The sequence below is a fragment of the Corylus avellana genome, chromosome ca4 (assembly GCF_901000735.1).
Source record: "Corylus avellana chromosome ca4, CavTom2PMs-1.0".
Lineage (NCBI taxonomy): Eukaryota > Viridiplantae > Streptophyta > Magnoliopsida > Fagales > Betulaceae > Corylus > Corylus avellana.
In genome coordinates, this window is record NC_081544.1 from 775,963 (window position 1) to 792,210 (window position 16,248).

General features: G+C 34.5%; 1 protein-coding gene across 1 annotated transcript; it reads right to left on the reverse strand.

Annotated features, from left to right (window-relative positions):
- Positions 1 to 7,372: 7,372 nt before the first annotated feature.
- LOC132178584 (chloride channel protein CLC-c-like) lies at positions 7,373 to 14,609 on the reverse strand. Its single transcript, XM_059591032.1, has 7 exons — positions 14,136 to 14,609; positions 12,642 to 12,842; positions 11,587 to 11,764; positions 10,106 to 10,368; positions 9,160 to 9,429; positions 7,800 to 8,928; positions 7,373 to 7,696 (listed from the first exon to the last, which is right to left on the reverse strand). The coding sequence occupies exons 1-7, from the start codon at positions 14,330 to 14,332 to the stop codon at positions 7,607 to 7,609; spliced, it is 2,328 nt and encodes a 775-aa protein (XP_059447015.1). The 5' UTR covers positions 14,333 to 14,609; the 3' UTR covers positions 7,373 to 7,606.
- Positions 14,610 to 16,248: the final 1,639 nt, after the last annotated feature.

A 16,248-nucleotide genomic window follows, 5' to 3' on the forward strand; every position in this document is an offset into this window, starting at 1 on the left:
TTAGAAAAATATTATTTTACCATGCACATTGATGAAAGACCATGGCTTCCATTCTCATTTGGCAAATCAAGACAACTTGTGCTCCATTCTCTCTGTTTTTTTTTTTTTTTTTTTTTGTTGGGAAAATTGAGTAACATTTAGTAATAGATGACTAACAAAACACATTACAATCAACCTCTAGCCACAGCTAAAGACAAAACACCAATCTACAAATGTTAGCCTGCAAAGTCTTCTTCTTCCAATGTTTCAAACCCAATGAGATAACATCTTCCGACAGGGCCAAACATAATCATGCTGCAAAAGTAATAAAAGTTAATAAGGATTAAGTGAAGCTTCTTCCCTTTTTTTATCCTTTTTTTTTTTTTTCCTAAAAAAAAAAACTCACTGGGTGGGCTTAAAACATGGTGAAAGATCAGGCCAACTTGCAGCCTTAGAAAGGCCCTGAGTTAGTGTTGGGCTTTGCCTGTACTTATCGTAATTAAGACCAAGTTGGATTTTATGAGTTATGACAGTATGCCATATGAGGGAGGGGTTTCTGTAACTCACAACTTCGCATAACTTCATGATTTTGGTCCACTTTCACCTTAAAAAAGATATTTGCCATTAAGAAAGAATCCCAGAGTCTTAATAAGCACCAACCAGATTAAAGTGATCATAGAAATTGTCTAACCAAAAAGCATTATCCAAACGATGAATAACAACACTTTTGGGTCATCTTAACTTAGGAGGACCTTCAATATTTAAATTTCCTTGCAAAAGAGTGAAGTCAACAAATTCATATATTACCCCATGTCAAGAGGGGGGAAAGCTAGGGCTCATATATATCAACACAAAGAAGCATCATGTTTTCTTTGTCATAACAAGTTCCATTGCCAAGAATCTAGAAATGAAAATAATAACAATGCTATAAAATCAATCAAAATCACAAAATACTTGAGTTGAGTAGATTGGTTGCTCTTCTACTTGTGAAGGTGAAATTGTGGGTAAAGTCCCAATATATGTTCTGGCAAGAAATCATGTCGTGTCAGGATTCCAAAAATATATTGGAGGCCTCTGCAAAGTGTAATGAAATCACCACCATTGGAGATCATGAACCTCTGGTTTCCTTCAACCCTATTGTTAAAACCAATTCTGCAGACCACCGCCAGCAGAAACAGCACCATATTCATACACTCTGTAGTTAGAACTTCCATTGAAGAGCTGCCACTAGCTTCATCACTTCCAAAGTTGAGCATATTATAATAATAGTAATTAGTTTAGTATGACTAATGTGACTAGTAAATTTTTTTTAAGCATTTTTCTTGCTGGATGGACATATTTAGCCTTATTCTTATAAAATTGGGCAACTTAATTAGCTGCCAAGATTAATAACCGTTTAAAGCGGCTGCAATTAAGTTAAGAGAGAATAACCGCAATCGCTTATGCCGCAATCGCCTAGTACTTGAAGTCCTTTGAAGAACTCGATCGTATCAGTAAATTGACAACCATATTTGTTGTTATGGGGTTCTCCTACGGGGCTTGTGGGCTGGATCTCTCTTTCGGCCCATTGTTATTGGACCTTGTTCCTTAGTCCAATGGGCCTTTTATTGTCCCTTTGTAAAGTTTTTTTATTGTTTGAAATTCTTTTCATTTTTTATTGTATTTAGGGGTTAAATGCTTATGAACGTAAGCTACAACTTGGCTAATTTAATTGTGACATATAATTACTTTTCTATTTTATTCCCTCTCTTTCTTTCACATATTATTGCATTACATCCAGTACATTATTATTTAGTAAACACATGTTTTTATGTACTCAAGGATATGCTAAACTTCAATGTTATTGGCTCTTAATTATGGTGAGCTCAGCACCGACAATAGATATCACCTCGCAAGAACAGACGGTGTGGAAATGAAAAAAATAAAAGAAAAGGATAAAGCAGTAAAGGAGCATGAAAAATAATATATAAGAGGGAGAATAAGAAAAAAAGAGATATGTAGACAAAAAGAAAGAATAAAGGGTGAGAATAAATGAGTTTATAAAAAAGAAAAGGAGAAGAAGAGAAGAAAAGAAATAGTAGAGGCAAAGAAAAGAATTAAATTTCATCTACTTTCCATTCTGTTAATAAGTAAGTTGATGCTTAGTGAGGAGGTTATCATGTTATTCGTTGGAATATAATATTCTTATTTTCTCTATTGCTATGTGTTTGTTTATGTAAGTGAACTTTATTGGACTATAATATTATTTTGATTGAATATTGCAATGAGAAACTGTGTTATGTTTATTAATTATGGTTATAGATATATAATTGAATATCGACTACTAAATTGATTGTCATCAATCTAGTTGCAAATGTGTATAATCGATATAATATATGCTTATAAGATATGAAATTGTGCTAATCAAATTATATCAAGTATTTAGGTCAATTTAGCCAATTTATAGTAAACATGTTGAAATGAGTTGTGTTTGGGTCAACCCAACACAATCTATTTATTAAATGAGTTATGCACGTTGTGTCATGTTACTTGTTTATTTAAATGGGTCGTGTCAGTATAAAGAGATTTGACCTTATTAATTAAATAAATTAGATTATAATTGAACCAAATATATATATATATATGTGTGTGTGTGTGTGTGTGTGTGTGTGAGCGTGCGTGTGTGCGTGTGCGATTTTGACACAATCGAAGGTCACATGATTTTGGTGGCTCTACTTGTATCTCTTCCACATTCACTACTTCCCGGCCAATTCCCAAACACACCGCGGCTGCCACCACCCCATGCATCCACACAATTTTTTATTTTCTTATGATAAAAAATGGGTATTTTAGACATTTTGAGTCTTTGACAAGATTTAAAGGAATAAGATAATAGAAAGAAAATGAAAGTTTGATACTACCCTTAATTAAGAGTTTTTAAACTTCGGGAGTACTTTCAAAAGGCGTGGAAGTTTAAGGGAGGTTTGTGAATTTTTACAATTTGTTTAAATTGTATTTAGGAATTAATTACCTTGTTATTGCATCCTATTATAATGTAGCTCATTTTTTTTTTCTTTCTATAAAATGTAATTCCATATGCTTTATGTGGTATTCTTTTAGCAATCTTTATGGTGTTAATTGTAGACTTTGAGATATTTTCACAATTAGAAGAGAATATTGCTACCTATATATTTGTTCATAGCCCTTCTATTTTATTCCCTCTCTTTCTCTCACATATCATTGCATTTCATTTACATCCAGTACAATCAGTAAACAAATATGTTTCTATGTACCCAAGGATGACTATACTTCAATTAATAATATATATATCAGCTCGGAAGAAAAGAATGACACAAGAGAATAAGTAAAGGAGCATGAATAAAAAATAAATAAAAGAGGGGGAATATTATATAAGAAAAGAAAAGGTATGAAGATAAAGAAAAGAATAAAGAAGCATGTGAAAAAAGAAAAGAAAATAAAGAGAGAAAAAGAATGCGTAGAGGCAAAGAAAAGAAGAAAGGATTGATGAACTAGCTAGGTTCTTTATATATAATCAACAAATTTGTAGTTTTTTTTTTTGTACAGAGGAATTTTAATTTCAATTAATCTACAAGTGGCATAACAAGCTTGAAGGTCTAGAGAAGGTACTACATACTCTCTCCCTCTCTCATTTCTTTTTCCTTGGTTACTTACACCCCATATCTCTATCTATTGCTATTATTTTTGTTGTGATATCTAGCATGCATGCATATATGTATTTCGAAGATAACTTGTTAAAGCTCAAAAGTTGATAATATGTTTATTGCCAGGGGCGGAACTGTGTATTAGTTTGGGAGGCTAATGTCCTCTCGGCCAAAATTTTAAAATTTCTCCTAAAATTTATGATTTTTTATGAAATGTTCCTCCAAAATTAAATTTTTACTCTCAAACTTTTATTTTTTTTTAAATTTTGTCCCTCGCCCTTAAATGTCTGGTTCTGCCTCTGTTTATAGTAGTTGTTATTGCTCAATTTGATTGCAATCCACTTGTCTCTCTCTCTTTTTTTTTTTTCTTTTTTTTTTTGTATTAATTAATTTTACTAATAATTTTTATTAGCTAATTTGACTTGCCTCATTAATAATTTAAAACCGAACAACTTGCAGAATATTTGAAATATTTTGTCTTCTTCCCAGTTTTTAATCATATCATACACTTGACAGTCTTAATTAATTATGAGCCATCTCAAGAATTCAACATATAAGCACAAAATATGAGCCATCTCATTTGACTTTCCTCTTAAAGACCAAATAAGTGGCGGGCACCAGATCTTATTTAATAATGTTTACAAACCATGCTATATATATATAATATATAGTCTTTGTTCTCAAATCTGAATACTAACTAGCTATAGCTTCGTCCCTGTGTGTTTAAGAGAGTGAGAGAGATGGATGTCGGAGATTGCAGTTTATGGCATCACTTGATCTTCTGTGAGGGGCTGGAAAGTGATCGCAACAACCAAGTTGTTTGCTGGCTGTGCAAGATAGAAATATTGGGACGTCCCGCCTACAAGTGCTTGGAATGCAACTTCTTTCTACATAAATCATGTACCAAGCCAACATATGCAACAGAGATGAAGGTCGAACATCATTATTTGAGGGAAAGACATCATTTGATCTTCGTAGAAGAGCCAAACAATGGTGACAAGCAGAAAGTTGTTTGCATGGGATGCAAAGAACCAGCATTTGGTCCGACCTATAAATGCTCCATTCCCAGATGCACTTTCTATCTTCATAAATCGTGCTCAGAGCTATCTCACGTGATACAAAACCCCATGCACCCAAAACACACCCTTTTTCTTAGAGTGTCACGCAAGAACGTTTTCTTTACATTTATTCGTGAACGTTGTTATGTTTGCCACAAACCTTTCAAGGAATATTGCTTTGTTTACAATTGTTCCCTCTGTCATTTTGTCCTCGAAGTCAAATGTGCTTCCCGCTGGCGACTTAGTGATGAGGAGTGCAACCAACACGCACTCTTTCCCATGCGGAAGCAAATGCAGTTCACTTGCGAAGCTTGTGGTGAGGAATCAAGGGTATTGCCTACCTATGTAGCATCTGCCGAGTCTTGATTCATGGTAAGTGTGATCAATTTCCACACACCATCAAAATTACTATACACGATCACTCCCTCATTCGCACCTATTTTCTTGGTCAAGTCAAGAAGCAAGGCAACGTATTTTGCAAACTGTGTTATAGAAAGGTGAATACAGAGTATGGGGCTTACTATTGTAAAAGATGTGATTACATTGCCCACTTGAGTTGTGGATTAGATCAACACACAGAGTCGTTCGTCGGTAATTCTGTTGGCTATGAATCTCATTTGGTTCATTTGGTGGAAGGAATCAGTCGTGTAGAGGACCAAATAGCTGGCCCTAAGGAGATCAAGCATTTCAGTCATCCACAACATAACTTAATCCAGAGCAATGAAGAGTTTATAGATGACAAGCGTTGCGAAGCGTGTATGCAATTTATAATCCCTGGTGCTCCGTTCTATGGCTGTACACAATGCAAATTCTTCATCCATAACAGATGTACTAAAGTACCCACAACCATTAAGCGAGGGCTATTACACCAGCATCCTCTCACCCTCTTCTCACAAGCCCCATCCATGGGTGGACTCTTCTGGTGTGGCGCTTGTAGACGTTACCGCAATGGCTTTACCTATATATGTGACAAATGTGGATTTTTCAACTTTGATGTTCAATGTTGTTTAATTCCGGATACCCTTAAACATGAAGGCCACCAACACTCTCTCTTCCTTGTTAAGGGATCTTTAGCAAGAACTTGCAATGCTTGTGGTACTAAAGAAGGTGTGAATAGCTTTGCCTGCACTGATTGTGACGAGTTCACCTTATGTATTAGATGTGCAACTCTTCCACTCGTAACCAGATACGCATATGATATACATCTCCTAAAACTCTCATATACACGTGAAGATAATTTCGGAGATTATTATTGTCTAATTTGTGAAGAAAAAAGAGAGCATCCAGATTATTGGTTCTATTACTGTGTAAAATGCGACTTTTCTTCTCATGTCCAATGCGTTCTTGGAGAGAATCCATGCATTAACTACGGAAGAACTTTCACGAATGAAGATCACAAGCATCCTCTCACTGTTGTCCAAAAGAGTGAGCATTCTCCTCCATGTGATGTATGTGGTAAGCATTTTTTTGATGGCATAGCCTTAGAATGTACTCAATGCAAATGTAACATCCATATTTGGCATGATTTGAGTCTTATAAGTAAAAGAGAGTAAAGTAAATTTTTTTCAACTATTGTTTGCTTAATTAGTTGGCATATGTACGTGTGTGAAAGAGAGCAAGAAGCTTATTGACAGTTATTGTATATAATTTATTTTGACATATATTGCTTACGACTGAAACTCTTTGCTTATATATTAATATTATTGGATTTTGTTTCGATGTCTACTGTAAGTGTTTTAGAGAAATCTTAATTACTTTACCTCTCTCCAACATATTCTTTTTGCCGCAAGTTGTTTTAGGTTGCTGAACCGGTTAATACTATATATACAAATTTGTGAAAAATGTATGAGCAAAATTGCTGAACCGGTCATGTGGACTCTGTAGCTAAAAATCTTTGAAACTATTTTTCTCATACAAAGTAATTAAACATATTCTCCAGTTATCAACCTTTTTAGGTTCATAGATAATTATAAAGATCATGAGATGATTAATTTCTCGAATAAACTAAAATTTATATAATGGTAATGGTAGTTGAAAGATAAGAAATTTTGTTAGTTTTTATATCTTTCAATAATATTTTCTTTTTCTTTTTCTTTCTTGATATTATGAACCTCTGTGATTGCTTTTAATTAAAAATAATTTATAGCCTTAGCTATTAATCTTTTTTTTTTTTTTTTTTTGAAAAGTTCACTCAACTCTCTTGAAATTCCATCACTCAATTTAGTGTATCAAACTTATGAAGTTTCAATTTTTTGCAAAGTCATTCATCCGTTAATTTTTTCGGTTAAATCATAAGGGAGGAGTGTCAAAATGACCAAAATACCTCAATTTATTATTATTATTTTTTTTTTTAAAAAAAAGAAATAATTCCAAACATTCAAATTTGCACCCTTAGGAAGGACCTAATTTAGTATTGGCCTTTACCTGTACTTATCCTAATTAAGACAATATACCATACGAGGGAAGGGTTTCTTCAAGTGAACTTCTCATAACTTCATGATTTTGGTCCAAATGCACCTTCAAAAATATTTTGCCATTAAAAAGAATCCCAAAGTCTTAATAATTAAACACCAAACAGATTAAACTGATCATAGAAATTGTCTAACCAAAAAGCATTGTCCAAACTATGAATAACAACACCTTTGGGTCATCTTAACTTAGGAGGACCTTCAATAGGATTTGAATACTCCTTAAATTTCCTTGCAATAGAGTGAACTCAACAAATTCATATTACCCCATGTCAAGAGGGGGTAAAGCTAGGGCTCATATATATTAACACAAAGAAGCATCACGTTTTCTTTGTCATAACAAGTTACATTGCCAAGAATCTAGAAATGAAAATTAACAATAATACAAAAAATCAATCAAAATCACAAAATACTTGACTAGAGTAGATTTCTTGCTCTTCTACTTGTGAGGGTGAAAGTGTGGGTACAGTCCCAATATATGCTCTGGCATGAAATCATGTCGTGTCAGGATTCCAACAATTGGAGGCCTCTGCAATCAAAGTGTAAAAACGTCAACACTAGTTATACATTTATTCGTATTAATTAGTGAATTTCAAATATATATTATAGCAGAGACAGAGAGAGATGTTTACCCCTGGCGTCTTTGGCACAACCAACAAGTGCCTAAGGCCAACCTCTCGAAAGAGAAGTGCAGCTTTAGCCAGAGACATTGTCTCCACTACTGTGTATGGGGAGGAATTAGTTATGGGATGGAGATCAACATACATCTCCATCTCCTCTTCCTTCATGTCTAAATCCTCCAGCTTGATCCCTTTGCCTGATCCTGCCTTGGCAAAATCATGGGCATTGAACCTCTTCATCATCTCAGATCCAGTCATCACCCTCTGCCTTGTGAACTTCTTTCCTTTAAGTAATACCAGTAGATGAGACCTCAAAACAAGCCCACACAACTCCGGAGCATCGGAGAAAGGTGGCTCATCAATCACAGGAAACCCGTTATGCCTCGTTATTTTTAGAGCATGTAATATAGTCCCCACTTTTTCAACACCAGAAAATGTAACTAATGGACCAGAAACAACATCACTGGCAACTAAGTGCCTCATGTATGGTTCTGCATGGGCTTCCATGAATGGTAACCCCTTCATTTTCACAATTTGGTCATACACACCCTTGTTGAAACAATCAGCCACAGTTTTAGAAATAAGAAGAACTAGCATCACCAATGGGAGCATTAATAGATCATTAGTAAGTTCAAGAAGTATCACACACAGAGAAACAGTCATTCTCATGGTGCCCCCCAGAAAGGAGGCAGCTCCAAGTAGGGCAAAGAGGCCCGCATCTAGATCAGAGAGAGAACCAAGGAGAATCCCAAGAAGGCGTCCATAAGAGGCCCCAGCAAGTATGACCGGAATGAAGAGCCCAGAGGGAACAGCAATTCCGTAAGTGATGATGCCTAGGAAGTATATGGCGGCAAAGAAAACTATAAGAGTAGAGAGGTGAAATTCCTTGTCAGAAGCAGAGCTAAATAAGTTGCGGATAGCATCATCATTGGTAGTCATAAAGAGGGAGGCAAGGTCATTGTAATGGTTAGGTGGACATTGGAAATTCTTGTAGTTTCCAGAGCGACCTACGGTGGGGCATTGATCCCCCAAGTTTGTAGGACAAGGAATGCATTGTGATAACCATGGTAGGCCATAAGAACAACAAGAGGTCAAAAAGGAGATGGTCATGGCAAGAATGACTTTAAGTGAAGGATCCCTCCTGCAATTCATTCCCAAAAATTAGCAACAGGACAATTCTGCATACCCACAGTTTATTTTAGTGGTTAAAAAGAGCTTTGAGAGCTGTTAATGCAGTGTCTGTATACATATCTTAAATATAGATATAAATGTGTTGTATGTGGTTGTGTTGTCTGTGATATGAAAGATAGTAGAGAGACAAATATAACCCATTGGTATACTTATAAACATAAAGGGAATTCCACGGGCATACTTGTTGATAATGCCATAAGTGCGAAGGACCTTGTCAACAAGATAATTGTAAAGGCTCCCGAAAATGCCTCCAATAACACCAAGGAATATCACTGCCAATAGATCTGGGATGCTGTACGTGGGCTTTGCTGAATTGACATCAAACATGATCAGGCCTCCTTCCCCAAATAATCCACATTTTCCACTCCGGCAAAATACCATGGAAACCCTCAGAACTACTGCTACTACAGCTGTCGTAAAAAATGTCCTCCAAAGAAGAGCACTCCTCCACCTAAAAGTCAAATAGAAGACACTAATTACCTTGAAAAAGAAAGGAGATGAGAACCTCAAGGTCTATGCTTATACCATAATTCCAAGAGAATCAGTGAATTTACATCAACCAGATTAAATATTAAACTAAACTTTCTGAAATTAAGTTATTGGAATTGCTAAAAAGTAAGGCCCCTGCCTGCAGAAATGCTAAAAGTTTTCCCAGGTTTCATGAGAGATCAAATTAGCTCATCAAGTCCAAAGGAGTTATGGACAATTGTAACGATTGATGTTCACAAGCATCCAATATATCAGAAAAGTCTCCAACCTATTCTATTTTCATTTTTTGCTCTAACAAATTAAACTCTGTTTATTTTGTACATCAAATGAAATCACAAGACAAAGAAGCATGCATATCTTTTTTGGCAAGTAAAAAAAAATGCATATCAAATTAGGCTGCATGACTCTCAATGGAACTTGAATATAATCTGAGGTGGCTATCGCACATGGTTTTCTTTACTCAGATTTTTTTTTTCTTCCAAAGCTTTAAGCTGGCAGCTTTTCAATTTTTATATGTATGTATTCTTCCACCAAGAAAACTTGTTTAAGTAATCTAACAATTTTGTATGTCTAAAACAGCTCATTGTGAAAATCTAGCAGCTGCTAATATAACACCAAACAGAGAGAGAGAGAGAGACCATGAAGCTGCTTCTTCCAGTGCAAAGAGGACCCCACCAACTGGGGCACGGAAGGCAGCTGCTACACCAGCAGCAGCACCACAGGTGATCAAATCACGCCGGTCACGATCATTTTTGAAGTATCTGAGCCATTTCCAAGTCAACCGATACTTGCGAGAACCACCCTGTCCAAGTAACGAGGCTACACAGGCACCAGTGTGTACCATAGGTCCTTCCTTACCCACAACAAATCCAGCAGCAACTCCAAAAATGGAACCAAAAATCTGCCACATTTTGATGGTTTAATTAATACAAATTTATTGACAAAATAACTTCCAAGTTGGTAGATTCTCACAATCTTGGACACCTTAAGTACACGAGAACTTTATATTTGATTTGATGCAGAAAATAATAAAGATCTTACCTTCCAAATTTAGAACTTGTAATTTTTATAGTGACAACAATTAGAACATCCGATTGAATGAAAGGAAAGATCTCTAGTATCCACCACATAACAAAGAACTGAAGGCACTAAAGCAATCAGAAGCAGAAGTTTCACAATTTACAAGTAATAGCAGCAAAACAACTTGGAAGATTTATTATTGTGTTTTGTCCTGCATCAGGCCCCTTGTTTGTTGTGATAGTTGACCCTGATCTTGCACATACAAATGTATCAGTTTCAAACCCAAGATTCTATGTCCACCTGGCTTGGACAATGCGTTAGGTAGCACCTTGTTCTCAATGGATGCCATAAAATAAATTGTATACTAGGAAATAGATTCCATTAAAGTTGCATAAATCCTTTTTATTTTTTGGATAGGCAACATAGATCTAGTTGTTCCCTGGGAAGTCTTGCATAAATCCTGGATAGCTATATGCACATCCCATAAGCAATTGAATTAAATCTAAAACCTGACTACGTTACTGTCATCTTCATCATTCACCTAAGACCAATTTGTATATCTTTCAATAATATTCTCTTCTCTCTTTTTCTTTCTTGGTATTATGAACTTTTGTGACTGCTTTTAATTAACAATAATTTATGGCCTAGTAATCTTCTTTTTTTTTTTTTTTCCTGAAAATCATTGGTAGGCTTAAAACATGGTGAAAGAGGCCAATTTGCAGCCTCATGAAGGCCCTGATTGAGTGTTGGGCTTTACCTGTACTTATCCTAACTAAGACCTAGTTGAATTTTATGAGTTCTGACAATATGCCATATGAGGGAGGGGTTGCTTTTAAGTCACAAGGGGATAGACTTTGTTACATGGTTTATAGTAAAGTTTATGGACAAATCATTTGTCAAATGCATCCTTTTGTGCAAACTTCATAGCATAGCAACACAAATTGTTAAATATAATGGCTAAAAAGTTGTTATAGAAGAGTTAAAGACGTCCATATCCCTCCAGAAAAAAAAAAAAAAAAAAAAAAACGATCTATATATTATATATATGGAGAGAGAGAGAGAGAGAGAGTTGGAGTTTGAGTTTGAGTTTGTTACTCACCTTTACAAAGAGGGTGCTTGGAGCCAATATAGAATGAGCATCTATACCATTGAGGTAAGCTTTCACCTCAGGTATGCCAGAGCCTGCTGCTGCAGGAGCAATATACGCACAGAGCACAGAAGCAGCAATGGCCAAAACCATGTTACAACCAGCATATGCACCAAATGCCTGATAATACCTGCACTGGAGTTAAGATCACGTCATAGTTACTAAAAATTTTACAGGTGTTACAAACTTAAAGAGTATTGGGGTTCCCAAGCACAGAACTTATTTAAGGAACAAGTCCTGTTAATGGATTAACAGGACAAAGATCAGTCCTGGAATTTCAAAAGTAGAACAATAAATGATTTGAGCAGAGAACTTTAACTTTATGAAGCAAAAAATTTTAACATCTACAGCACATGAAATTTCCCAACAATAATACACTAATGAAACTACCAGAATACAGTATTTCTAAGTACCTTCAATAGCACTTAGAAAGAAAGAAAAAAGTACCTCCAAAAGAAAGAAACAAGCAAAGAAAATAAGCAAAGGGAAAATGTATTCTTCATTACTGGTTTCCAGTAGTAATTCTAAACTTCCATCTAGGCATGCACTCAAAAACCAACAACATCAGGGTATTGCAATGAAACTGGTGAAAAAGCATCCTAAATGTGTCCTCTTTTGAATAATGAGATTCTAAATACATGCTTCAAGACCGCTAGGCCAGTATGCATGACGTTTGCAATTAACCACAGAAATATGCCACTAAAACTTAAAACAAAAAAGAGGGCACTGGTTCAGAGGGATGTTAAAATAGGTGTTAAAAGTACATGGAATTTCAAATCTTTAAACCTGACAATTAAGAATTTAGCATCACGGGAATATAACTATCAGGTTACAGCTTACAGGAACACTGCTGATACTTTATTCCAAGCAAACAATAAATTGAAAATAACTGCACCTCCAGAAAAAATAAATAAATAAATAAACATTGAAGCATTTGGTAAATTAGGTAAAGGCCTGATTGCTGTAAGTAACTCTGATACTATTCAGGTGATGGCAGGTAGACTTACTTATCCTTAAGCATGAGGTTGTTGGTGAGCAGAAGTTTGAAACCGGCTATATTCTCAACAGCAATGTTATTGAACAAGGCAACAAGCCCTGTACTTAAACCAATAAGGAGTGCAAGTGTCCATTTCAAGAAAATATACTGAAATATCTCAGTTTTTGTTCTAGATCTCCAATCCTGTTTAAAAAGATCATTCTCGATAATCCTGCGAAATTGCAAATAAACAATGAGAACATATATAATAGTTAACAAGCACGATTTAGAACAAAATGCATGGTCCTAGAAAGAGCTGCAGCATAGTCTGAGTTCTCTGAACTGAAACACTACCATGCCCACAGGATTATGAAAACAAAGCGAAGAGATTATGTCTAATGACATGACACCAAAAGGTTTGGTTTAACAGCAAATGGTCATAATATGATAAATGTGCCATGGAACATAATCTATTTGTTTGAATATATAGGACATAGTCCATTTGCTTCGAAGCTCAAGCTTCCACCTTGAGTTTAAAGGGAAGTTAGAATATATAGAATACTTTCCATATTAATATTGATGTATTTTTCCTTACAGTTATTTACTATAGTTGTTGGTCTGTAATCAAATATACCTTTTCTAGTTTACCTTACCTATCATATTTTCCCTATGAATAGACCTATCTATAACACAATTGGATTAAAGTCATTCAATAAAGATATAACCCATCAACCACTTCTTAGTGGTAGACGCACGACTCTAAAGACCGAACCACTCCATATTTTTGTATTCTCCCTTTGTTCTCACTTTCGCTATTCTTTTCATATTTTTTTATTTTATCATAAATTTCTACACTATTATTCATTTCTGTGAAAATCCAAACATATCATACATTTGTAGAAAAGCAATTTATGTTATACCATTATAGTGCATAAGATCAGGCCGATTTTGAAAACACTTTTCTACTCACATTTTTTTTCAAAACCATTAACAAACAATTCAAACACATATTGCGTTTCAAATGTGAATCCCACCAAAAAGCACTCCACGTCAAAATATTTTTTCAAACCAAAAACAAAAACAAAAAACCTTTTAAAACCGTTATCAAACATACCCATAAGATATGCTAAAATACAATATATTAAATCTAATGTTAAATTGGAAAAAGTGGTAAATGCTGGAACAGTAATACTTCAATAATTGTCAACCATTTAATTTAAAAACAATTGTTAGAATTTGAGAAAAATCCTTTTTGATAAGTAGAATTTGAGAAATAAACTTAATGGTAAGAACACCTTAAAAATTCTAAAGCATGCATCTTCGTCCATAATAAACAAAAAAACCACATCCTATGTAATAGTAGTTCAGGCATTACAATTAAATACAAAATAACCAATCAAAAGGTCCCTCCATTTTCTGGGAAACCAAACAGAGGCTGCCTAGAATCACAATTATAATACTAATAATATAATGAATTTGATAAAGAAGAAGAGGTTTGAGGAGCTGAGGAAGAGAGTGATCGTACTCGTAGTCGAGGCTCTCAATGGGGCAGACATTGGCACCAACAATGGCGAGCTGAGAGGTGTTGTTGATCCTCTTGCTCAGAAGAAGCGGTTCTCTCAGCGACGACGACGACGAAGACGACGATGCACCTGATCTCCCCCTCCCCATCCCCATCCCCATTCCCCCCTCTATCTCCATGTCATTCTCCTCTCCACCCATCCTCTCTCTCTCTGATTTTCTCTGCTATACACTAAAACAACAAACAAAGAACTTCTCTTTCTCTATATCCACATCTAGAGATTACCCATTTTCTCTCTCGCTTCTCCAATGAAGAATCTAGATGATGGGTCTGAATTCAACCTTTTTGAAAGCTGTGGGAAGCTCTTGTCACCTTTTTGTACAAACAACACAGAGGGCATGTGAATCTCTCCTTTTATTTTCTGTTTTTGGCTTTTTTTGGGAAACAGCTTCCTTTCACAATCGATGTAGGCCATCAAAATTCTTTCTTTCTTTTTATATATTTCGAGAAGAAAAGAAATTCAGATGAACAAATTATGGATTTTTTTTTCTTTTTCTTTGGTTTCCGTTTGGGGTTGAATGTTTATTCGTGGATAATTTTGGGTCGATTGCCACGTCATCTTCCGAAAAACACGGCGGTGGCCGGACAAGTGGGCGTCGTTGCACCATTAATGGACAAGACGACGAGCTCCTAGATCACGTAACTATGAAAGACAAAGTCGGGTTTTTTTTTTTTTTTCTAGAGACAAAAAATTGGGATCACCCCCCACCTAGATCGTCAAAAAAAACAAATTATGAATAAGAAAAGGAAATTAAATTATGAATAAGCTGTTGGGTCATAAACCGTAAGAATTAATTCAAAAAATAAATAAATAAATAAACCGTAAGAATTAATCATGATGACTGCTTTGCCGCGTGCTACCTCCAATGATCTACAATTCTATTCTTTTTCTTTAATTTTTTTTTAAAAAAAAAAAAAAAAATTTGTTAAGATACATGTCTTATATCCATCTTGAGTTTTTAAAAGAGTTCGTAATGGTGTTATGTTGTGTTTGTTTTGTTCTTTGGTTATGGTGCCTTGGAGCTTTATAGCAAGAGAATTTGTGTACACTTGGTGTTGTGTTATTGGATTAGAAAAAAAAAAAATAGTTTAATTCAATTTATTAAATAGATATTTATCTTTAAAGCATGTGATTCTGATTTTTTTTTTTTTTATTAAAATTGGCATATTAAATAAATGACATATTAAAAAGATCTTTATTTATTTGCTTCCTTATTAACAAGTTATGAAAGGAAAGAATATATTAAATTCAATGTGGCATTGCCTTAAAAAAGTATAAAAAATGAAGTTGAAAATATTGTATGTGCAATTTTATCTTTTCATAATCCACATGCTTTCAATCTACTAGATTGAGATAACCAGTTCCCAAATATAATATGTTTTAGAGGATTTTTTTTTGGAAAAAGTGTTATGATTTGCCATAAATGTAAACTTTTTTTTTTTTTTTTGGTTTTTTTATGTTATTTGTTTTGAAAAGATAAAATACAAGGTTGAGATCATAGGAGAACCAATTCATGCATCTATCTAAAAGGTCTTGTCTATAAAAAGGTTGGTCAAATTACTAGCTAGATTTGTATTTCCAAGGCTCACAAAGAAATTGGTATGAAAAGAGTTGTTAAGAGGGAATGCGAAAATTGTTCAAGAATTCACACTTCACTAACCAAGTGTTATTTTGACTAGTAAAAATGTAAATTTGGATGAAATATAAAATGTAGATGTATTCGACTAACTATTTTAGCGCACATAATTTTGGAATGTATGTGTTTTAAAAAATAAAATATTTAAATTGGATAGTAAAAATAGATAGTTAAAATAGAGAATGAGACGTAAATATGTAGATAGTTGAAATAAAAAAATAAATATGTGATTTTTTCAGCTTAATCATTGATAAATTAAAAGAGTAAAAGAACAAGAGAAAGAAAAAGAAATCTAGATAGCTTTTCACTTTTGTTTTTAGGTAGGGGTTCAGTTATTTCACATGAAAAAACAAAAGGTAGACAATGACATCTAGGTTTTGGACTTTGTTGGGTTCCATTATGGTACTTTGCTCCAATTT